Genomic DNA, 23,869 nt, shown 5'->3' with positions numbered 1-23,869 from the left:
GGAGAGGTCTTGGGCGGCTGGTCTGCAGAGGGACAGATCTGGTGGACAGCCACCTGGCAGAGTGTGAAAGAATGCAGATCCTCCTGCATGCAAGGACCTTTGGCCCCTCCCATTGGCCCTTTCCCACCCGCCAACATGACACCCTCCCTGTCAGCACACAGACATACACACATATACTCATATGAACACATACATGCACACTCACACACACACACACACACACACACACACAAGCCTTCTTCTCCAGCTCTCGTGTTTCACACATGTTTAAGGGAGCGAATCAGAACTGCTTGCCTTGCATAATTACATACTGTGCTGTATAAACATCTTTAATGTAATGATGATGAGGAGGATGGTCATTGGTCATGATTTATTTTTCTGCTTTAAAACTACAGTTTAAAGCTAAATTATCTTGCAATAAAGATCATATATCGAAAATATTGGCTATATACTCTGGGAAATTTATATTATTTTTTTCCCCAGTATTAATTTAATACATGGCCTGCTTTGAGCTGCATAGCTTTGGCACCATTAGTATTCCAAGTGTCAGTCCTGAAACTGATGAGCTAGCAGCCCCACTGTAATGATGCATCACTCCAGTTCCGAGCAGTGGGGCTTCCCTCATAGCTTATGCATGCATGTATGTGTGTATGTATTTGTGTATGTATGTATGTGCTGCACTGTAGTTTCTATTTTTCATTTTTAAATATGGACAGTAAATATATTTTTTCTGAAAGGAGGGGTTGCGTTGCTAAGCCATCTTTGCAGTTGCATCGCTCACAAGCGATCCATTTTTGACAGTTGTAGGCGTAGGCTCGTTATAGCGTGGATGAGCCTGGCAGTCAACCGTCTCTAAGCCTGACAGGGTATGCATGTGCCTGCTTGTGACTGGATAATTGGGGGAGGGGGAGGGGCTGGTTTTGTCTAATGTTGCATAGGCCTGAGCTACTTCAGCTACTTCAGTTATATGATATATGTGACGTTACCGCCGGGTTGTATTTACATAGGCACTAGCAAGGCTTCCTGGCTTTGACTCACCTATGAACAAGTTAACTACAGAGACTTTCTATGTTAGCATTGGATCTAGTTTCCGTCTTGCCTGAGAGATGTGGAAAAACAAAAGAGATGAAGCAAACAAAAAACATTTTTTTGAGGTGGCACATAAAATCCTCTCCTGTGTGCCAATCCAAATCCCAAATCTGAAATTCTGCAATGGTTTTGCAAGGGATCTGTATGCGGAGGGATCTGTGTAACAGAAATGTGAAGTTGGGGACCGCTGAAATGCCTGGCTCACTGTATGTGTTGACTGCGTGAAGATTCATCTTTGTCACTGGTCAATAATGCCTCATGGTGTTTTTCTCCCTTTTGCTATATGGGCCACTTTCATGATAGATTTTTTTCTCCATTCTCTTGTTATTTTGCGTATCAGAAATTCAGACGGTTACATTTCAGCTGGAAGAGGGAAAGGAAATCACCCCCTCTTTTCTCCATCTGTTCATCCTCTCTTTCTCTCCCCCCTTTCCTTCTCCATCCCTGTATTTCTCTCCATTCCCCTCTTTCTTTCTCCCTGCCTCCATCCCTCTATCTCTTTCCCCCTTTGTTTTCTTCCCTCTGTCTTCTCCCCCTCCTTGTCTCTTTATCTGTCTCTCTACCTCCCTCCCTCATTCTCACTCCTGCCCTCCCTCCCCCTCCCTTCGTTATTAGCCTGTACTGTGCATCGGGGAGATGCCAGGGACCGTATCCATCCCCCAGAATATAGATGGGCTTGATTCAGTGAGTGTACATCCATATAGCCAGTCACGCACACATACTTTACATACACATAATTTAGCCAGCTCTTAAATTCTGCATCTATATAGCATAGCTGGGGCACACAAGGCTCGTTCCTGAATTATTTTGGTTCCTATCATGAAGAAAGGAGTTAAACCAATGATTAGGATGTGCTATTACATTAACGGCATATCAGGACCAATGGCGAGTATCAACAGTGCAGTGCCTAAGTTTCTTTCAGAATCTGTCAGATATTTTGCCAATTATCTAAGTGTTGACTGACCCTGCAAGGGGATCTTTCCACATTTAGAGCTAACAGTCCCAACCTTTAAAGGTGCCTCTGTGATCTTAATAGTTTTCATTTATCTCATTAGGAAAAAAGCAAGCCAATTCACATTTTCCTAAACTGTTTCTTGTACTTTACTGTAATAAATAGAAAGCCCAAAGGCACGTCAGTGTTTCCTTACATGGCAATAATCACATCCTTGGAGAAAATAAAATGAATTTTGTAATTAGTGTCGGAAGCACTTCAGACACCACAAAATCAAGGGCAATCAACACTCTTTCTCCCGCTTGTTAATTAGCCGCAGTCTGAGGAGCAGGGCCTCGGGTGAACGCCTCCAGCATCCTCCTCACACACACGCGGATTCCTCCCCTCACTTCCCTCCTGCCATTTTCAGCACACCTGAGGCACTGTTCCCTTGGAGTGTGTCTCGGGAGATGTTCATACTTTTTGGAGATGGAAGAGCTGGCGAGGGCAGGGTCTCTCACGCACAGAGCGATTCACTGCCCAAAGGAGGGAGTAAAGATTGTGTGTGAGGGCTTGTCTACTGGGCACTACTCTTGGTTCATCTCCAAAGCATCTTTTTTTCGCGGGGAGCGCCGTGTCCACAGAAAAGCACAGAGCCGGAACCAAATCGTGCAACCGTTTCTGTGTTGCTACCATCAAGTCAACAAGACAGCATGGTTTTTATGCTGTGGTAATGACATGAGGTCATTACAACAGTACATGTCTCAACTGGAAGTATGATAAATGGTGGTGGTAGCATACTGTATTAAAAGATTATCACTCTCTCTCTCCTTCCCTCCCACTCTCTCCCTCTCTCTCTCTATCTCTCACTCTCTCCCTCCCTCTTTCTCTCCCTCTCTCTCCCTCCCTCCCACTCTCTCCCTCTCTCTCTCTATCTCTCCCTCTCTCCCTCCCTCTTTCTCTCCCTCTCTCTCCCTCTCTCACTTTCTCTCCCTCTCTCTCTCTCTCTCCCCCTCTCTCTCTCCCTCTCTCTTTCTCTCTCTCCCCCCTCTCCCTCTCCCTCTTTCCCTCTCCCTCCCCTCCCTCCCTCCCTCTCTCTCCCTCCCTCTCTCTCTCTCTCTGCAGGACCACACAGAGTATAACTCGTCCATGGTGCGGAGCCAGGCCAACACGGTGCGGGTGGAGGCCCTGCGGCCGGGCACGGTGTACGTGGTGCAGGTGCGCGCCCGGACCGTCGCCGGCTTCGGGAAATTCAGCGGGAAGATGTGCTTCCAGACCCTGACAGATGGTAAGGAGGCGTACGCCGGGAGAGGTGTGAGGGGGGGAACGGGGGAAATGGGTGGAGGGGGGGGGGGCACAAATAATGAAAATGGACACTGTGCGTGAGGCACAGCACTTGGCTAATTGGCTTTCATTGGGCCCTTGTGTGACCCGAGAGCTACCCCAGCATTCTTTGCAGTGATTACTGGTTAATGTGATTAATTATCGGCCAGTGGAGCTGGAGTTGTCGCTGCGTGTTACAGCACCTGCTACGTGGTCATCGTCTATGGCAGCGCATATGATGAGCTCATGGTTCTTATTCCTTTTTTAAACATATTCTCATGAGCTCTTTATTTTAAACAATGTTCTTACGTCCTCCTCCTTATGCATTACACATCCAGCCTTAATGAAAACGTGATAGATTTGTACAAACATTACTTATTTTCCTTGCCTTCTGAGCCTCCCCAGACACAATTAGTTGTTGTCTCCTGAAAGATTATAGATCACTGTCAGTCTGCACTTTAAGCTCATATTCATTGCTTCATTTCATCCAAGGCGCTGGAGTACAGAGCCAAAGCAGAAACAAAATGGTGTCACTGTCCTAATACATGCACTGGATATAGTCTATATTTTGTAGGACTCTTACCTGGCACCAGAGTGAAGATCATAGAAGGGTCCTCTTCTGCGGCGGTTGTCATGGCAACGCGAGGCCCGGTCCTGCGTGTGCATATTTTTTGGCCCAGACGTGTATGTTTTCACATTATCTCCGCCATTGCTGTGTCTGCTCAGAGGACCCGCTGGTGATTAGCGCAGGACGAGGGGAGCCATCTTGCTTGTGTCTGGTGGCCCATCATCTACCCGTTCTCCTGAGGGAGAGATGTTTAAGGGAACCGGTATAAAAGCAGAGCGATTTTTAGTGTCATAGCCCTTGTGGCCAGTTACTCTGGAATCCAAAGCTCCCCCACCCCTGCCACCTGTATCATGTTCCCTGAGATCCCTGCCAGGTTTAATCTGCCCCGATGTAGCCACATGTGAGTGAAATTACAATGATTATCACCGGTGGGAGTGAAGATTTTTAAACATGATTAGTATTGGAGTGAATCTTGGCCTCTTGCTCTGCATTCTTTGAAGCAACAATGATGATTATGATGATGATGATGATGATGATGATGAGGAGCTTCATCCTCTCCCTGCAATAGGGTCATACGTATATGTCTCATTTATTGAACCTTTGTTTAAAGTCTGGAGTGGTTTGTGGATCTGGTGGAGTTGAAAAGTGTAGTGAGAGGGAGATACTGTAGAGAAGTATTGAAAGTATGAAACTTGTCTACTTAACGTGAATGAGTTTGGTTTGTTTTTTACTGTATTATATTTGAGAGAACATAAAAAGTATTCAGTTTATCACTATGTAATATACATATGCATGAATATAGTTATGAAAGAAAAGGATACTGGTTATTACCATTTCTTTCCTCTCCGCACATAAAATACATTTACAGTTGATAATCAAGATCCCCCTTCATGCTATGCCTTGTCTAATATTTTGAGAGACAAGAGCCGTTTGCTGTGCCTATTTTATTAACAGGAATGTTAACGTTTGCTTTTGTAAAGCCTGGAGATTTGATTTGCATCCTCACACTTCAAAACAGTTGAGTCATCGGCTTCATTAAAGTTTTACACTCAAGCGTAAAAGTGCAAAACTAAGAACCGTTCCAGTACTCTGCACATAAACTGTACTGGTGCTGTCCGGAAGGTTCTCAATTCACAAAAATAATAAGAACGTAGCCATGCGGCAAAGCTCGGGAGTACAGTCAATGGCGGCAAGTGACTGTAGTTGCCATTTATTCTGGTTTAGTAATATTAAGAAGTATTATATTGTGAATTTCTTTGGGTTTTTTGCATTTCTTTAAGGATAAAGAACAATCATCTTTGTGCTGTTGAGTGGTGTTTTTTTCAGTGCAGGATGGCTTACGGCAGTGCTTTCTAGATTGCTACATTCATGTCTCTATGTCCCAAAAAGTATACCTGCATGTATTCTCACCCTCCCTCCCTCCCTCCCTCCCTACCTCTCCTTTTATTCCCTCATCATTTCACTATTTTCCTCCCTTCTCCTCCTTTGCTCTTCTGATTTCTACTCTTCTCTCTCACATGCCCCTCTCCTTCCTTCTCTCCTTCCCCCTCTTCCTCTCCTCCTCCTCTCTCTCTGGTGCAGATGACTACAAGTCGGAGCTGAGAGAGCAGCTGCCCCTGATCGCAGGCTCAGCTGCAGCCGGTGTGGTCTTCATAGTGTCCCTGGTGGCCATCTCAATCGTCTGCAGCAGGTAAGGGCCCCGGGCCGAGCCAGATATCACACACAAACACACACACACACGTATACGCACACTTACACACACACAAACACACACACACACACACACACGTATACGCACACTTACACACACACACACACACACACAAACACACACACACACACACACACACACGTATACGCACACTTACACACACACACACACACACACACACACACACACACACGTATACACACACTTACACACACAAACACACACACTTACACACACACACACAAACACACACACACACTCACACATGCCCACTCTCACACACGCACACACCCTCACATACACACGTACACACACACACACACACACACACGCACGTATACACACTTACACACACTTACACACACACACATACACGCACATATACACACACTTACACACACACAAACACACACACACACGCACGTATACACACATTTACACTCACACAAACAAACACACACACACACACATACACACGCACGTATACGCACACTTACACACACACACACACGCACGTATACGCACACTTACACACACACACACACGCACGTATACGCACACTTACACACACACACACACAGACGCACATGCACACACACTCACATACACACGTACACACACATAAATGTGCGCACATATGTACACACACTCACTCACACACACAAACACACACACACACACGCGCACACACACCCTCTTGCGCCACACTCTGACACCAACCCCGAAATAGTATGCATGCACACACACACACACACCCACACCCTTTCACGCTAAATTGAGACTTCTCACCACAGTGGTTGCGCACTCCCAAAGACACAACAATACACCACATTTTAACAGACTCGTACACAACACGCCCTCACAAAGCCTAATTTACTGTGCTTCACCGTACCCTAAATCACAGCACCCACGCACTCACCGAGACGCCCTACCATATCTCACTCTGACACACTGCAACTTGCTATTCTCCGCCATACCCAAGGGAGCAGCAGTTAAGCACTTCCTAAGACACACTGATACACTGCACTTCAGCAGACTCTTACACCCCGCAGTGCCACGTGTTTAAGCATGCTAGTCACTCTGTTTCCTATAATGTTAGGCCACTGCGCAACATGACAAGACACCTCACTGTGACTTACTGTAACTTTCTGCCACGCCTCATTTGTAACTGTCTGCCATTTATATTTATACACACATAAGTTCAAATATACTGTAGTGTATATGTAGTACTGGATGTGATTGGGAATATGTGCTATATGGGCTGTGTGTTATTATAGTGTACTGTTATATTGAGGATGCAGTGCTATATGGGGTGTGTGTGTTGTTATAGTGAAGGTTTGTCTCTCTCTTTGGCTTCTCGCAGGAAAAGAGCTTACATAAAGGAAACCGTGTACAGTGACAAGCTACAGCACTATAGCACTGGTCGAGGTGAGTTCGGCTAACCCTCCCTTACTCTCTCCTGCCCCCCTCTACTGCCCCCCCCCGCTGCCCCAGGTCCCCCTCTGCTGGCGCACTCCTCTCAGGCGACAGTGCGGTTTCTGTGTCACACCCCCTCCCCCCCTCCCCACCACCGTGTCTGTGAGGAGTGCCGCTGTCGCCGGGGATCTGCGGTCACGCTCCAGGTTGAGTGACACGTTTCAGCTCTGTAATGACGAAACGCGGGCTTCCGCCAAAACCGCCGTCGGCTCTCTGACAGCCGGGAGGCGGCTCCCGTCCCCTGGCTGAGAAATGTGAAACGGCGGGCCCATCAAACTTGCGCCAATCCAGCCGGAAAAGGAGACGGGGCCCCCTCTCTCTCTCTGTCGTTTCGCTCCGAATATACTGCAGCCTCTCTGAACGGATCGATTCTCTGCTCAGTAATTGAATACAGCTCAGAAAAAATAATTCAGATGAATCTGGGTTTTCTGGTAATGGCTGCCATGCTTGGCAATGGCAAACGTCCTTGCTTTTTCTTTCGCCATTTTAGGGGATTATATTTTGTGAATTCTCTCCAGACTCCACACACACCACACAGTCCCAAAACAGTGTACAGCAGCCTTGGATGAATATTTTTTTGGAATCTTTGTCCTGGATATTTAAATTAATTTTAAATCTCAGTCAGAAATGGTGTTGCAGCATAATATTTGTCATCCATTTTAGGCTACTGAACAAAAAACTAAATCAAATATTTATTATTCACAAACCCTGTATGCAAGTTTACCTGTTTTTAAAGAGGGATCTGGAGACCCCTTATCATCAAAGGGGAAAGGAGAATAGGCAGGGCGGTTTAGCTTAGTTTAATTAGTCTTTAATGAATTATTCCACTTTAAATATCTCTTCATCTTCTGAATAACACGTTTCGGAAAACACAAATGCACTGACACCATGTAATCAAAGCAAGGGAAGGAAACCAGAGTGTTCATAAACGAAGGGAGCTCTGAAGCTCTGTCAGCCGTGTAGCAGTTAGAGAGTGTTCAGCACAGTCTAACTTAGAGGCAGGTTCTGTTTGTCACATCTGAGACCTTAATGTCAGAGGCTACAGACACTCCTGTGATTTTACCTGTCGCTTGCACACGCTAGCACAGAACAACAGGTTTAAAAAGAATGATAGAAGATCTGCAGTTGAGAGAGACGAGAAGAGTGAGAGGGAGGGAGGGAGGGAAAGACATACAGAGGCTTACTGAGTGATAGGGGGACAGAGAGAGAGAGGGACAAAGATAGAATTTCAGAGGCAGGAGTGGTAAGAGGTCTGTGCCATCACAGTCCTGTCCCAGCAGCCTCTGGACGTGCGTATCCCAGCTCCCGCATGCAGATGAGGGCTGGTCTGCGTCAGCTCTGGAGGGGTGCAGATGTTGTCTGGGCGCGGTCAGGACAGGCCGCTAGTGCAGCCAGATGGAGGAGGCAGCGGAGGCAGAGGGGCAATGAGGGTGAGCGATCTCACCCGCACCTCCAGACAGACCGACAGCGCAGCTGTGTGCGTGCGTGTGTGTGAGTGTGTGTGTTGTGTGTGAGTGTGTGTGCATGTGTGTGTGTGTGTGAGTGTGTGTGTATGTGTGGTGTGTGTGGGTGTTTGTGTGTGTGTGTGTTGTGTGTGAGTGTGTGTGTGTGTGTCTGTGTCTGTGTCTGTGTGTGTGTGAGTGAGTGTGTGTGGGGTGAGTGTGTGTGTGCATGTGTAGTGTGTGTGTGTGTGTGCGGCCCCATAGCGTGAGGTCCCTCCTGACGCACCGTGTGGAAATTGATTAAGCTGCGTGTCCGTTTCGGAGTCTGGGGCCAGAACGTATCGACAGTGGATAAAACCCTGCCACTTGATTGCTTCTGGCAGCTGCTAACCAACAATCTGCTGCCATGGATTCCAGATTTGTACAATTAACAGCCCTCCTGCCCAATGGTCCAGAGGTTATTGCATTGTCTATTTTCTTTTCTTCCCTTTCTTGCGGTCAATTTTTGAGTGGATTGCGCCCAAAAGCGACAGTTATCAAAGGCCTAATGATCTATAATGGGGCCTATCTGCAATGCATTCAGACTGTCCGGATCGAGGAATGAAACCATCACTCTGTGTTAAATGACTGGCCTCCCTCAGTCTACTCTTTCACTAGTACACCTTCTGTAAAATTAAACAGTACCTTTCTGTGTAGTATGGGTGTGTGTGTGTGTGTGTGTGTGTGTGTGTCTTTGGCCTTGGGATTCAAAAATGGCCATTTACCTATAGTACGCTAAAATACAGCTTTTTTAATTGACATAAGCTGCGGAGTTCACCAAAGTGCATGGAAACAGTCGTGTTGCTTTGAATGAAGCAAAACGTTAATGTGAATCTCATTTAAAACCAATGCTTACTGAGTCCAGACCTTAGTCACATATTAAATCATTCACATCTAAATGACAACATAATATGACTGCAGGAATCCAAAAAATTCTCTTCACACTGGTAAGGCAAAATGTTCCATTGTTTGCATTGGGGTATTAATGCATTTACCCATCAGCAATGTGCAAAAACAATGATTAGAGACAGCAACAGCAAGCACATAAGTGATGGTAGCTTCTCAGGCTGTGACGTGAATGAAATTATAATAACACCACTGGAGCTGCTATCACCCGCTTCAACCCTCCCTCCATTCTTCTTCTTCTGTGAAAGTGACACAGGTTCCTTGCTCACACGGAATGAGTGAAAAATCTAAATTAATGATGGTCCATCGTTCAATGTGCCTATTGTGACAAAGATAAACTCGGTTTTAAATAATGCAATGCGCAGATAACTGCTTTTTTACCAATGAAATCTTTAAAAAAAAATACCATTATGAACAGCACTACATTACAGAACCCAAAAGAGATAAACTTAAAGCTGTATGCTCTCAGAAGAAATGGCCCAAAAGGGACCCTATGATTCCTCATAAGCACCATAGAGCCCAGTCTCATTGGATATACTCTGAGCATGCTTTTGAGTACGTGCTCACAGATACATTTTGCTGCAGTTTTAAAATTAAATGTCCACTCGGGACAGTAATTTAAGGAATGTAACATCACAAGCATTTTTCAAATCCTTTACGTATTAGGCAGGCTAGCACTGGGTGGTGGCTGGGCAAGTTCAACAACGGAATGTGAAATTAATAAAGGAAACATTCTGAAATAGAAATTAAGCGTTTCCCCAAGCCCACCGGACCCTTGATTCGTTTTGATTTCATATATGTTGTATTCATGGCAAGCAGTTCGATGTTTTATTGTAGAAATGTGGTTCGAATGCATATCACTTCATTTTCGTTGTGCAAATAAGTTCTCAGAGGTGCGTATTTGCCATGAGACTGGGTATAACCATTTCTAGTTCTAGTTCTAGGTCCATTGTCAGACAAAATGTTTTTTGTCTGGGAGCTTTCACACTTCACACCTATCATATAGGGTCCTATAAAGAACCAAAAATGGTTCTCTTTGAGAGCATGGTTCCCAGCACGGGATATGTCAGTTTAAGATAAGTTATAAGATATCTGTCCTGTACCTGGTCTACCTCTGTCCAGGAAGCCATTATGTGGTGCTGAGGTCCGTGTTCTAAGCGCCTGAATGAATTCTGTAATTTGAGTCTATACGGACTCACTTAATTGTCAATTATATGTGGGGACCCCACGGTTGAAAGAAATTTGGACGCGTTAAGCTATGCTTGCATTCAGAACGAGGCGGAACCTGTCCTTTTACACCATGACATCAGCGTGGAATCGATCCCTCTCTCTGACGTTAACTCTCCTCGTGCGATAAGCAACCACAGGAAATAGAACCGGAAAAACCAGACCCAATTCATCCTAGACCCACTCAATGTTGCAATAAATATATATATTTAGCTCAAGCACCAATGTGTGTATTTTTTAGACTCTGCTTGGATATGTTATACCTCATTGTTATGGTGAGCTATGAACAAGTGTACCTTCTGAACCAGTCATTCAGTTTCCCTTAATTCCCTGTGTCTCGCTGCTACACGTACAAATGCACGTGGCGCTACTTTGTGTCCTCAGAGTATGACATCACTATGCTTGTCAATCTCACCTGTGACTTCCCTCAAAAGACATGGAAGGAACATCAAAACGTTCAACTGAACCTTGGAAAAGTGGAAAAAGGCCACTCAGTGGCTCCGTGTTATCGTAGGGATGTTTCTCTGTAGTCGGAAAAACATTATTGGCTGCAGTTCTGTGGCACCTGTGAGACTGCTTTGTAAAGGGATTGGAGTGACGTGTTATTTTGGCCCATGGATGTAGAAAGGTATCCCATCATTCATAGCTATCACAGTCTGGCCAGTGAATAAAATGCTTGAAGGGAAATAATTGAATACCTCTGAATTTGCAGATGCTGTATAGTCTGTATGTGTGACTTGGCTTTGTCTGAGCTTTAACCAAAGACTAGCTATCACAAAAAAATATTAATAATAATAATAATAATAATATATATAAAAAATAAAAAAACATTAGTTTAGTTTTCATAATTTCATTTCAACAAACATGTCTATTCATTCTTGTTTTAAAGCTGCCGTACAGTGTATTGTAAGCATCACAATTTCTCACATCTATGGCATAAGATTGACTGGGGGAGGTTTGTCTTATGCTCTTACTGTCTTTGGCCTTTGTGTGTAACCACGCACACACATACACTCACACACACACACACACACACACACACACACACACACACACACAGACACACCTGTCTGTGTTTTTCATTTTCCCTCAGAAAGAATAGTGCCCGATTTCCACCCGCTCCTGTCTGTGGCACCCTTGGCTGGCATAAAGACTAATTCCATGTTGTGTCAGTTTTTATCAGTTTATGTATGGGTCCCGCAGGGGGGGGAGAAGGGCTCTTGGGAAATTGCTTCCACGACTGTTAAATTGGGTAGGAGCCAGCACCAATAGAAACAGCCCCTTTATACTGTATCCCCCTCTGCCTGGTAATATTCAGGAGTCGCTGCTGTTCTCCTCTACCTGGTAACATACAGGAGTCTCTCCTGCTCTACCTGCAAATATATAGGAGTCTCTCCTGTCCTGCTCTACCTGCTAATATTCATGAGTCTCTCCTGTCCTGCTCTGCCTACTAATATTCAGGAGTCTCTCCTGTCCTGCTCTACCTGCTAATATTCATGAGACTCTCCTGACCTGCTCTACCTGCTAATATGCATGAGTCTCTCCTGTCCTGCTCTACCTGCTAATATTCATGAGTCTCTCCTGTCCTGCTCTACCTGCTAATATTCATGAGTCTCTCCTGTCCTGCTCTACCTGCTAATATTCAGGAGTCTCTCCTGTCCTGCTCTACCTGCTAATATTCAGGAGTCTCTCCTGTCCTCCTCTGATTGCTAAAATCCAGGAGTCTCTCCTGTCTGATGAGGCAAAGCTTGATTTATCAAACATCTTTCAGCTGCAGAGACACAAGCTACTGGACCAGCTCCAGGCAGCAGACCGTGGTTGGTGCATTGTGGGTTTGTTTTAGCCAGAAACCCTTGGACAGCACACGGTGCACATGTTCTCTTCTGAGCGGCAAATGAGTCCAATTAACACTGTTCCTTTCTTCTCAGACCAGACCTGATGCTGTGTTTGATGCAGATGCTGCTTTTGATGTGCTGTACTCTCAAGGGAACCTCAGGATACTCCTCAAAAAAAATGTTCTAAACTTGACCTCAGTTTCTTACAGTATTAGTAATCCTAACTGTGTGTGCGACTGAGAGGACTGCAAAGTCTTCACCTTGGTATTTAATTACTGAGTCCAGAATCACCAGAGGGCTGCTGGTTCAAATGCTTTCGCCCCCCCTAACCCCATGTCCAGCACTATAAATGATGTAGGAGTTCACCCCAAGTAAGTCTGGAGAAGGGTGAGTGCTCAGCAAAGCAGTCTTACCAAAGTCAAGTTTAGCTCCTTTCTTCGGAGGAATGTCCTCGGTGCCCTTTGAATGGCGCGTGGCTAAAGTTTCTCTTGCACCCCCTTCGTTATTTTAGAACTGTCTTTGAGACCAGATCTGACTAACTGCCACTCCCCCATCGGCTGCCCAACCCACTTCTCAGGGTCCCCGGGGATGAAGATCTACATCGACCCCTTCACCTACGAGGACCCCAACGAGGCCGTGCGAGAGTTCGCCAAGGAGATCGACGTGTCGTGCGTCAAGATCGAGGAGGTCATCGGGGCAGGTAATGACATGGGCGTAGCGCTCGCCCAAAATCTCACCGTGGCTTCACATAGCATTTGACTGAGCCTGCCTGCTGTATTGGAACAAATTACATTTTCCCAAAAGTGTTAACCCCAGTGCACATCTGATTCAAATACTTTCCTGTGCTCTATTGATCTTGCCTGGTGCATTTGAGCCAGCCAATGGGTGGCCATTTGCTTCATCAAGTTGACTTAAATGCACCAGACAAAATCTATAGAGCACAGGAAAGTATTTGAATCCAAAACAAATAGTATTTGAACCCAGGTCTGCTGCTACACTCTCTGAAAAAAGTGTTTTTTCATGCTTGTGACTGGGGTGGTATACACATAAACTTGTGCCCCTAGCCAGCAATACATAATTAATTAGTACATTTTTTGCTTGTAAAATGTACTCATTAGTTCCCAAATAGAACATAATTGTACTTGCTGGGTACATTTGTGAAACGTGTTTTCTTAAAGAGCCAAAACGTACCTCCACAGTGCCTTCATTTCTGAGAGCATACTGTACCTTCATTTTTGATAGCGCTCCATTTCACACGTAAAGGAAAATGCATTCTAATAAATATATGAATATTCAGTGTGCGAGCAGCACCCGTTCGCAATATTGCGCTGTCACATTCACAGACTCATACATATGCGCAGTCATTACTAAATAAGTGTCACTTTAAGACATGACAAGGACAACAGGCACTCCCACTCAGCATGCGCCCCTGCTCAGGTACACCTCGGTATAACGGAAGCAAACGACTGACAAGCATTTGCTTTGAGTCTGATACGTCCTGCTGTGCAAGTCCTCTGCTCCTTAATTGTTATGTATGAATGTAAAGTTTGAACAGGGAGGCTGTGATTGGCAGGGGAGCGGCCTGGGCGTGTGACCGCAGCTCCTCTTCTCTCTTAGGGGAGTTTGGGGAGGTGTACAAAGGGAGGCTGAAGCTGGCCGGTAAGCGGGAGCTCTACGTGGCCATCAAGACCCTGAAGGCCGGCTACTCGGAGAAGCAGAGGCGGGACTTCCTCAGCGAGGCCAGCATCATGGGCCAGTTCGACCACCCCAACATCATCCGTCTGGAGGGCGTGGTCACCAAGAGCCGGCCGGTCATGATCATCACGGAGTTCATGGAGAACGGCGCTCTGGACTCCTTCCTGAGGGTAGGACATCCCGCCGTTTATAGTAACTCTACTTCTGTAGCCATACAGGACCAAGTGCTTTACAGCAGAGGAAACTCGTACCATACTAATAGACTCAATGCCATAAAAGATGACACAGTATTTAAGATGAAAGTCTCATATGAAAAAATAAAATAATAAAAGACTAAATAAAGTATTAAAAAAATTCAATTCAATTAAATTGAATATCAGCCCTGAGCCCCCTGATAGCACATGAGGTAAAAACTCCTTAGTGGGAAAGGAAAAACAGTGGCGAGATAGAAGTGGTTTTCCTCCACTGCTCACATAACCTTTGCCCCATCTAGCCATCTCAGCTGCCATCATGTTCCAGGAGAGAATGGTTGGGTGTCCTTTTGACGTATAGCCATGGTGATAAATTGGCTAACAGCGGTTGATTTCACATTCAGCGTATTGATTCCCGTTTAAATTGAATGTCGTTTCCCCATATTTTATCTGTATCATATTATAAAATTGACATTCTGTACAGTCCATTAATATGTGACGATTTAAATGATTTGCCTCAAGGGCGATGGAGGTGACCGAAAAAAAGGTGAGTCATGAGCAAACCTGGCGCCGAACTATAATGTGGAATAATTCCATGGGTGTAATGACTTTCCAGTGTACAAGTGTACTGAAGGCGCCTCGGTAATTATCCTACAGTGTACAATACCAGGCCCACTCAATTCCCTTCTTGGCGGGCTGCAATTGAGAAGGTCGTCTCGTTCTCTTTAAAGCGTCGCGACTCTTGGAATTGGGCAGCGAGGCTAAATTGGTTCAATGAAGTCAGCGCTCGGTGGAATTGGGTGGTTAAGTGCGTTCCCGGAACAAAAGCGGGCGGCGGCGGCGGCCACTCAGGTCCGCGGTTGAGTAACAGACCTTCCCTGTTATTAACTCAGCGCTGTTCTTTCGTCTGTCGTTACATAAGTACTGCGGAGAGCTGCCGAGGTGAACGGAGTCTTTTTTTCGTCAGGAGTCATTCGCTTGGTCGACACGTGTGGATGACTGTTATCTGAAAGTGAAGAGGTATTCGGGCCTAGGGTTCCTGTCATTTACCCCCCCCGGTTAAACTATATCAGAATTAATTAAGGTGCTATTAATATGTAATAAAGTATTATGTAGTTTCTGATGTATCAGCACACAATGGCATTTTGCTTTTGAAGGCGATATGCGGAAAATTCGGACTCCTGTTGCCTCTTAACTAAAAAACGCTGAGTGTGAATATTTCCTGAATGTAGTATGGTATATTATGTAGAATTCTGTTTTTTTGCAGGCGAGTAGGTGACAGCGATATGGACATGTCTTAATAGACTTTAACCTGGGCGATGTCAGTGCTATCTTTGTTGTAGTTTATTTCTTTTTTTTTTCATAAAAATGTGCAGCTCGGTCAATATTCGACCCGGTCTCTTAATCCCGTGGATCAGTCTCCTCTGCACTTTGATCTCGTACTTGTTTAAAGTGAGCTCTGGAAATCCTTTGAAGTTGCCTGGCTGCGGTGCTTGTGCTTACCGCTACGTTTGTCTCACGGTCATGTTGTTTTTTTTTTTTGCTTTCCTCGCGTTCATTGATCTCTGCGCCGAGTTCAAAGTGTGCTATTTTCATAACAGCTATTTTCAAACTGGAACAGAGTTCGGGGAGATCAGTGCTTCCCCTCCTGTGCTCCGCTGATGCCCTGCAACAGAAAGAGAGGAAACCGTAAAAAATGCTTAACTCTTTAGCACGCGGCACAGTTGTAAGTGCTCGATAAAATATTAACAACTGAATTATATGTCGGAATGATATAAAGGATATATTATTGATGGCTTGTCTGATTGAATAAATGTTTTTAAATTTGGCATTAAGGACAAAGAGCAGGGTTGCCAGGTTAAATAAATGCCACACAGAGTTATTATAAGTGAGGGCTCTCTGGAGGATCGTTAAAGGCTCTCACCATGAGCACAGGCTGTGGCGGATCTGAGCCCGGGGTATTTCATTCCTTTACTATGTGCAGCAGTCGGTTGGGTCAACACGGCCATTTTCTCAGCAGGAGGAAGGTGAGCCGGCCAGGGTTCCTCCGGGAGCCCAGTAGCTATCGACGGTCATCGCTAAGCGATACACGTCTCCCGTGATCAACTGTAGCTCTTCTGTTGTGCTCTGCGGTGTGCCGTGGGGAACGTGGCCACTGTTTTATGGAGAAGCACGCCCGCTCAATTCTCTGCGCTCCTGCGGTGGGTGTGAGGGGTGGCACCGCGCTGCAGATTCCTGAGTGGAGAGATGGAAATGGAAACTGTGAAGGGAAATAAAAAGCCCAGTCGAGATTGACATTCATTCATTCATTCATTCATTCATTCATTCATTATCCAAACCCGCTTATCCGGAACAGGGTCGCAGGGGGGCTGGAGCCTATCCCAGCATACATTGGGCGAAAGGCAGGAATACACCCTGGACAGGTTGCCAGTCCATCGCAAGGCACACACACCATTCACTCAAACACACGCTCATACCTATGGGTAATTTAGACTCTCCAATCAGCCTAACTTACATGACAGGTCGCCAGTCCATCACAGGGCACACACACCATTCACTCAAACACACACTCATACCCACAGGCAATTTAGACTCTCCAATCAGCCTAACCTGCATGTCTTTGGACTGTGGGAGGAAACCGGAGTACCCGGAGGAAACCCACGCAAGCACGGGGAGAACATGCAAACTCCACACAGAGATGCCCCGGCTGACCGGGATTCGAACCCAGGACCTCCTTGCTGTGAGGTGGCAGTGCTACCCACTGCACCATCCATGCCCGAGATTGACATATTAGATGAAATAGTGTCAGCATTAATACACATGTAACATGCAGTCGCGTCAGTATCGATTGACATATGACCTACACTCAGTGATAACTTTATTAGGTAGACCTGTACGCCAGCTTGTTAATGGACGTAAGCTGTCTCGCCAGTCGGAATTTTGTCATTTATACAAACAAGTATAAGAATTCATTTTTAATTAGGTATGTGAAGCACTAAGGATGTGGCAGCGGTTCAAGCAATTGAAAATAAACCCCATGTAGTTGCTAGCCAGAATGGACTGAAGTAAAAAGCGCTATTCCGGGTTTTACTCAGCACAGTTATCCGGCTAACTCAGTCATCCTCTTTTGTGGAACAGGCCCCAGGTTAACATGACATCAGAAATTGTACATGGTGGAATCTATTGTCATGAAATAAGGATGAGGACTTGTCTTGTCAGGGACTGCTATGTGTACCGCCATGCAGTCAGGTTACCGTCAAAAACAGCTTGTGGTGACTTGTCACCGATGCGCCTGGCCCTCATCACTGGTCGTTCAGCTGGATGAAGCAGGCATTTCATTCTGCAGGTCTGTGCGTCAATCGCTGACATCCGCTGACCTGCGCACAGCCTTAAAGCGTCACTTAAGACACTTGCGCTTGGCCTCTGGGGAGTGCACCTGCTGCTGACACCATCTCATCCTCATCAGTGCTGCTCTGCGGCAGTCTAGCCCTCAATCAGCGCCCGTGTAGCTGCCTCACACACACACACACCCATGTGCACACACTCACTCACACACACCGACACGCACACACACACACGTACACACACACTCAGGCGCACACATGCACGCACACACACACATCCGTGTGCACACACTCACTCACACACACACCGACACGCACACACGCACACACTCAGGCACACACACGCACGCACAAACACACCCATGTGCACACACTCACTCACACACACACCGACAAGCACACACCCACCCACACTCACACGTACACACTCACACACACCAACACGCACACACACGCACTCACACACGTACACACACGCTGACACACACACCCATGTGCACACACTCACAAACACACGCACACACACACACGCACGCACATACTGACACGCACTCGCACACACACGCACGCACACCCACAGACACACACACACACACGCTCTCTCTCTCGTACGCACCCACACATTGCCGATTTTCTGTTGTTTGCTACCAGCCATGTCTCATGAAATGGTGTCGACAGTGCAAAAGCAACAGTGAAGATGTAGCCTGAGTGTGTCTCCATTTTGGCACGCTGCCATGGCTGGAGGGAGATCATGACCTGTGGCTATGAGACAAGCACGTGCCCAGCAGGCTCACCGGTGAGGAGCTGATGTAACGTGGAGAAACAGCCAATGTCACCCCTGCTCACTGCGTTCAGTCATGAATGATCTATTCATCAATCTGATGCCAAACTCATTTAGCTTGCGTCCAAAAATCGCCAAACTGTATTATTATATTAATATTATTGAGGCATGTATATTTATGAGTGTTGAGTTGATGAGTTTTTTTTTTCCCCCACCACGCTCTGTCTGACTGAGCTAGGAAATTAATAACGCAATAATTGTGCAATCTAAAAGAAAGCTCCTATGATGCTTCCTGCTGATTAGAAACAGCTCCGGGGGAAGATGACTGACCTTCGTATACTTTGTTACAGTTGGAAGATATCTGATGAATTTTGCCGGAAAACAAGCGTTCAGGTGAAGGCCCCCGTTTCCGTGCTAATGCCGGAAACCTCCTCGGCATTCTCCCGAAAAGTAGGTCATGGTGAAATGAGCGAGTGTGCCAGGCACCGGCATTTTTCTCGCGGGGCGTCAGCGGGCCGACCAAACGAAACGGATCCGGCTCTTCCTTCCCCATGTTCCCTAATTTAACAAGCACAGAAAGAGAGAGAGAGAGAGAGAGAGGGGGGAAAATGACAGAAATGCATTGGTGTGCTTCTGGAGGACTGGAGCACCAGTCCCACGGGAGGCGTGACGGCGAGCTTGCAGGGCTGGAACGACACGGTGCATTACTCACGCGCCATAGGCACGCGGTGCCAAAGTATGCATATTCATAAGGCCTATTTTCACCACATTAGGGGGAAAAAATGCACTGTAAACACATCCGTTTTGATGATGATGATGTTTACTATTCTGGAGTGCTGTTTATAAATTTTTCCAAGATTAAATACCATAAAGAAAATTAATTTGATGTATGTTTTAAACAAACTAATGGTTTTCGCCCAGTAATCCATCACTCGTTGCAGACTACAGAATGTCATTACCGCTAATGCGCGAGTGTTTGGCCACATAGGCCTTTGTGCTTTTTAGAGGCTGAGAGTATCTTGGCTGTAATGCCATTAGCCTGTGTTTGTGAGAGACCGGGTCCTTTGTAGCTGTAGCTATAGCAGTCAGATTCTTATAGAATGAAAGAATCTTAACGACCGTAAATTCTGCTTGTAGTTCTTAGAAAAAGAGCATATTTGCTATAGTGTAGGTAGTCTGTGGTTCCTAGAGACCCTGAGAACATCTTTCCAACTGTCAGCTAGATTCTCAGTTCCGAACAGTATCTTACCAATAGTGTCAGTAGTCTTTGATTCTTAGAGCCTGACAGCATCTTACCAACAGTGCCAATAGTCTTTGATTCTTAGAGCCTGACAGTATCTTACCAACAGTGCCAATAGTGTTTGACTTTTAGAGCCTGACAGTATCTTACCAACAGTGCCAATAGTGTTTGACTCTTAGAGCCTGAGGGTATCTTACCAACAGTGTCAGTAGTGTTTGACTCTTAGAGCCTGACAGTATCTTACCAACAGTGTCAGTAGTGTTTGACTCTTAGAGCCTGACAGTATCATACCAACAGTGCCAATAGTGTTTGACTCTTAGAGCCTGACAGTATCTTACCAACAGTGCCAATAGTGTTTGACTCTTAGAGCCTGACAGTATCTTACCAACAGTGCCAATAGTGTTTGACTCTTAGAGCCTGACAGTATCTTACCAACAGTGCCAATAGTTTTTGACTCTTAGAGCCTGACAGTATCTTACCAACAGTGTCAGTAGCCTTTCATTCTTAGAGACTGTGAGCATCGTACAGTGTCAGTGGTCTATGAATCTTAGACTTAGAGCATCTTAGCTATTGTGTCAGAAGCCGATTTCCTAGAGAAAGGGCATCTTCACTAAAGTGCATGTAGATTTGTAACAACCTTTACCACTGCTCCCATGTGACATGCACCTCCTCCATCCCCACAGCAAAACGACGGGCAGTTCACCGTGATCCAGCTGGTGGGAATGATGCGCGGGATTGCCGCCGGGATGAAGTACCTGTCGGAGATGAACTACGTGCACAGAGACCTGGCCGCCAGGAACATCCTGGTCAACAGCAACCTGGTGTGCAAGGTGTCCGACTTCGGCCTGTCCCGCTACCTGCAGGACAACACCTCAGACCCCACGTACACCAGCTCCCTGGTGAGTCCTTTTAGCCACTCTACACACACTGTTTAAGGAGGGTCCTCCATGCTGAGACCATATTATACCACACAGAGCCGGGTTTCTGGAATTATTCTTTTTGAAACCTGTGAAAGCAGGAGTGTAATGACATCACCGCTTTTTTTCCCAGATCTAATGGCCCAATGCAGTCTGTGCTTACTGCCTTTTTATGTGCATCGGTCCAGTGCTTGACATTTTGAGAAATATCGCTGGGCACTTTGGTTTTGGTCGGTTTTAAGGTTTGCCATGATTCATCTGGGCAGGTAAACCTTGTGGCTTAATGGCACCTTGTTGGAAGAATCAATTTCTCCACGCCTTTGCTTGGTCTTCTGGCACTCGAGGTACGATTGGGTAATGTGATCGTGATTGTGTAAAGGTCATCGGATCTCTTGCTTTGAGTGTGCCAGTTCTACCGCACCAAATAACCCTTCTTTCCCCATAAAATACCACTCTCCTTTGAGCTTTTCACCCTCTCCATGCTAATATAGCCTAATGGAAACAGACTATGTCCTCTTTGAGTGAGAGCATGATTCATTCCCATAGATTTCCAGCTCTTGTTGAACACCGAACAGAACTTTATAATGAAGCCCTCCCCGATGCAGATGAGAGATTCCTATGATGAGAATGAAACGCCCGTATGCTGTAGATTTGTTTGAGTTCATGTACGAGAGGACGGAGCAGGATGAGGATGTTGTGCATAACTTATGCAAAGTACATTAATTTGTATAGTTTGTATAGTACACTGCAACATCTCAGATGGTCTTCGGTAGTTTCTCTGGTGAAGGGAACCGTAAGATTAAGTATGTTTATTTCTGTGTTTTAACTGCAGTAGAGCCCCGAGTGTTTCATGTGAGTACATTCCTGCTTCTCCATCAAACACCAGAATACTGTATTAGTGAGCTTGATGGTTTTCAGGATTAGAGCCTTCTCTGCTTCTTTTGGAACTCAGTTTGTGGAAAGTTGTCTTTTGTGTAGTCAGTCATCATGGTTGCTGACTTGCAGTGATACTTTTAAACTGTAATTCCAATGTATAGAACAGTGTACATAGTTGGTCCTCATTTTAAGGCAGGCTTACATGATTATGCAATCTTAACCATGTTCATTATATAATAAGTTAAATAAAACAAAATTAATTGGATTTTGTACTTGGCATAATACCTATAATACAAATTCAGAAATAATTTTTGAATAGAAATTAATAGCAAAGGTACAGTTCTGTTTTAACTGCATTGCAGTTATTTAGCTTACACTTTTTATCCAATGTGAATTACAGTTGATTTGACTAAACAGGGGACAAACCCCCTGGAGTAATCTGGGGATGAGAGCATTGCTCAGGGGTCCAACAGCTGCACGAATCTTATTGTAGCTACACTGGGGCTTGAACAACCAACTTTCCCGGTCTCAATGAAGTACCATAGCCACTAGGCTACTGGCTGCCCATAAATAATCTCATAATTTGCTTGATCATAGTGTCATACTAATAAATTACAAACAGAGGCTGCTCTTGTAAATTAAAAGTACATGTCAGCCACTATGCAGTGTTTATCCAAATGACTTTGCTTTCTGTGGCTTTGTGATCGAGTAAACGAACAGTTGTTTATACAATGCCCCTGTGTATCCATTGCACAGGTACGAACGCCCCTCTTGAAGGTAATAATGGTGCTATTTTGTCAAAGCTGTTTGTACAGCATAATTAGAAGCAGAAGACAAAGAACAGCGCTAAGAGGCTGTGGAGAGAGATGAATTTTATCGCTGGATAAATGGTAGAAACATTTTAAAGAGCTGGAACAAGCAGCTGGGGTGAGTCCTCGTAGACTGCTCTGAAGGCTGAGTTGCCTCTTCAGCGTTTCTGCACTGTTCCTACTAACTTCGTGAGTTTTTTTAAGAATATTTTTAATTGGATTTTTTGCTAAAATTTCTCCCATATGTTACCGCATAGAATTGATTAAACACACTGACGGGGAGGGATTCTGAACACGCCGAAATGGAATATGGAAATGGTGGCCAAATGACATGCATTAAAATGAATAAAACATTCACAATATTAAAGTTAAAGTATTGTATTTAACAGAAGATAAATGTCAATTTTGCTGAATGGTCAACTAGGCTAGCTTGACTCCTGATTCCGAGCTGCAGGCTGCTACGAATTGGAGGCATGCATGCTGCACCATAATCATACAACAAGACCTTGTTTTGGGTAAGTCTGAGGAGAGTACTTTCACATGTCCTCCCCTGCTCTGTTCAGATGTGCCTAGTCTTGCCATAAATATAGGTATTTTTCTGACAACTGACTTCAGAATATCATTCCTACGAAGCAGAAGACTTCAGAAGGTTTATTGTTGACATGTGTGAAATACACCTACTGCCCCTAAGCTTGTACCTCTGTGACTCTGGTGACCAATGATCGACCTCTTTTAAGACTTTGCTATTTAAAAAGGTGAAGATTATGAGCTCTTCTTGAAAATTAAAATTCAAAGCTAATCAGTTAATCCCCGCCCGCAAACGGAGATGGGGATTAACTGGTGGTTATAGTGGGCCCTGTGGCTCAAGCTGTTCAATATTGTCAGCTCTTAATTAAGCCGTACCATGTAGGGAAATGTGGCCAATACGGACATAAAGACAATCAGTGCCCACACGATCGACTAATTGAATCAAACTGTTGCTATATTGTTCACATGTGTAAACTGCAGTGTAAGGAAGCTGTCATTCATCATTTACAGTATCTGACACTCAAACTATGTGGTGGTTTTTGTTCTGAAAAGAGGGAAGCCTGCTCACTGATATGCTCCTTACACACCTTTATTACGGACAGTGTTTCGATCCCTGCGGATCTTCATCAGGTCAGCACAGATCATGTGCTACCACACCCAGACAGGTGTTTCAAACCACCTGTCACCCAATCCTCGTGATCCTCGAGACTTGAATGTTCAACACTATTATATAGGAAAAAACTGGAAAAGCATATGTACATGTTAGAAACATATGTTGTATATACACATATATACACATACATATCCATGATAAATGCAATCAATGATTAACATCACGTGCATCACATTCCTTTGTGGTTGAAAGCATTGGTTCATACAATAAATATATGGATATATCAGGAATTCAGCAATAAACCCAAGTTGGTCATTCTTCATTGAAA

General features: G+C 45.2%; 1 protein-coding gene across 2 annotated transcripts in view; it reads left to right on the top strand.

The window, feature by feature from the left end:
* The window catches only part of LOC133125895 (ephrin type-B receptor 1-like), a 220,908-nt gene that overhangs the window by 172,860 nt on the left and 24,179 nt on the right, over positions 1 to 23,869 (top strand). The window contains exons 7-12 of one of the 2 annotated variants that reach the window (XM_061237606.1): positions 3,146 to 3,308; positions 5,493 to 5,601; positions 6,986 to 7,050; positions 13,125 to 13,247; positions 14,165 to 14,412; positions 20,482 to 20,697. In XM_061237606.1, the coding sequence (XP_061093590.1) occupies positions 3,146 to 3,308; positions 5,493 to 5,601; positions 6,986 to 7,050; positions 13,125 to 13,247; positions 14,165 to 14,412; positions 20,482 to 20,697 (924 nt within the window). Of the gene's footprint in view, positions 1 to 3,145; positions 3,309 to 5,492; positions 5,602 to 6,985; positions 7,051 to 13,058; positions 13,248 to 14,164; positions 14,413 to 20,481; positions 20,698 to 23,869 lie in introns of both variants that reach the window. The other variant, XM_061237605.1, reaches the window with a different exon arrangement.

This window comes from Conger conger, chromosome 4 (assembly GCF_963514075.1).
Source record: "Conger conger chromosome 4, fConCon1.1, whole genome shotgun sequence".
In the NCBI taxonomy this organism is placed as follows: domain Eukaryota; kingdom Metazoa; phylum Chordata; class Actinopteri; order Anguilliformes; family Congridae; genus Conger; species Conger conger.
The sequence above is the reverse complement of the archived record's forward strand: the minus strand, read 5'-3'. Positions and strand labels throughout refer to the sequence as shown.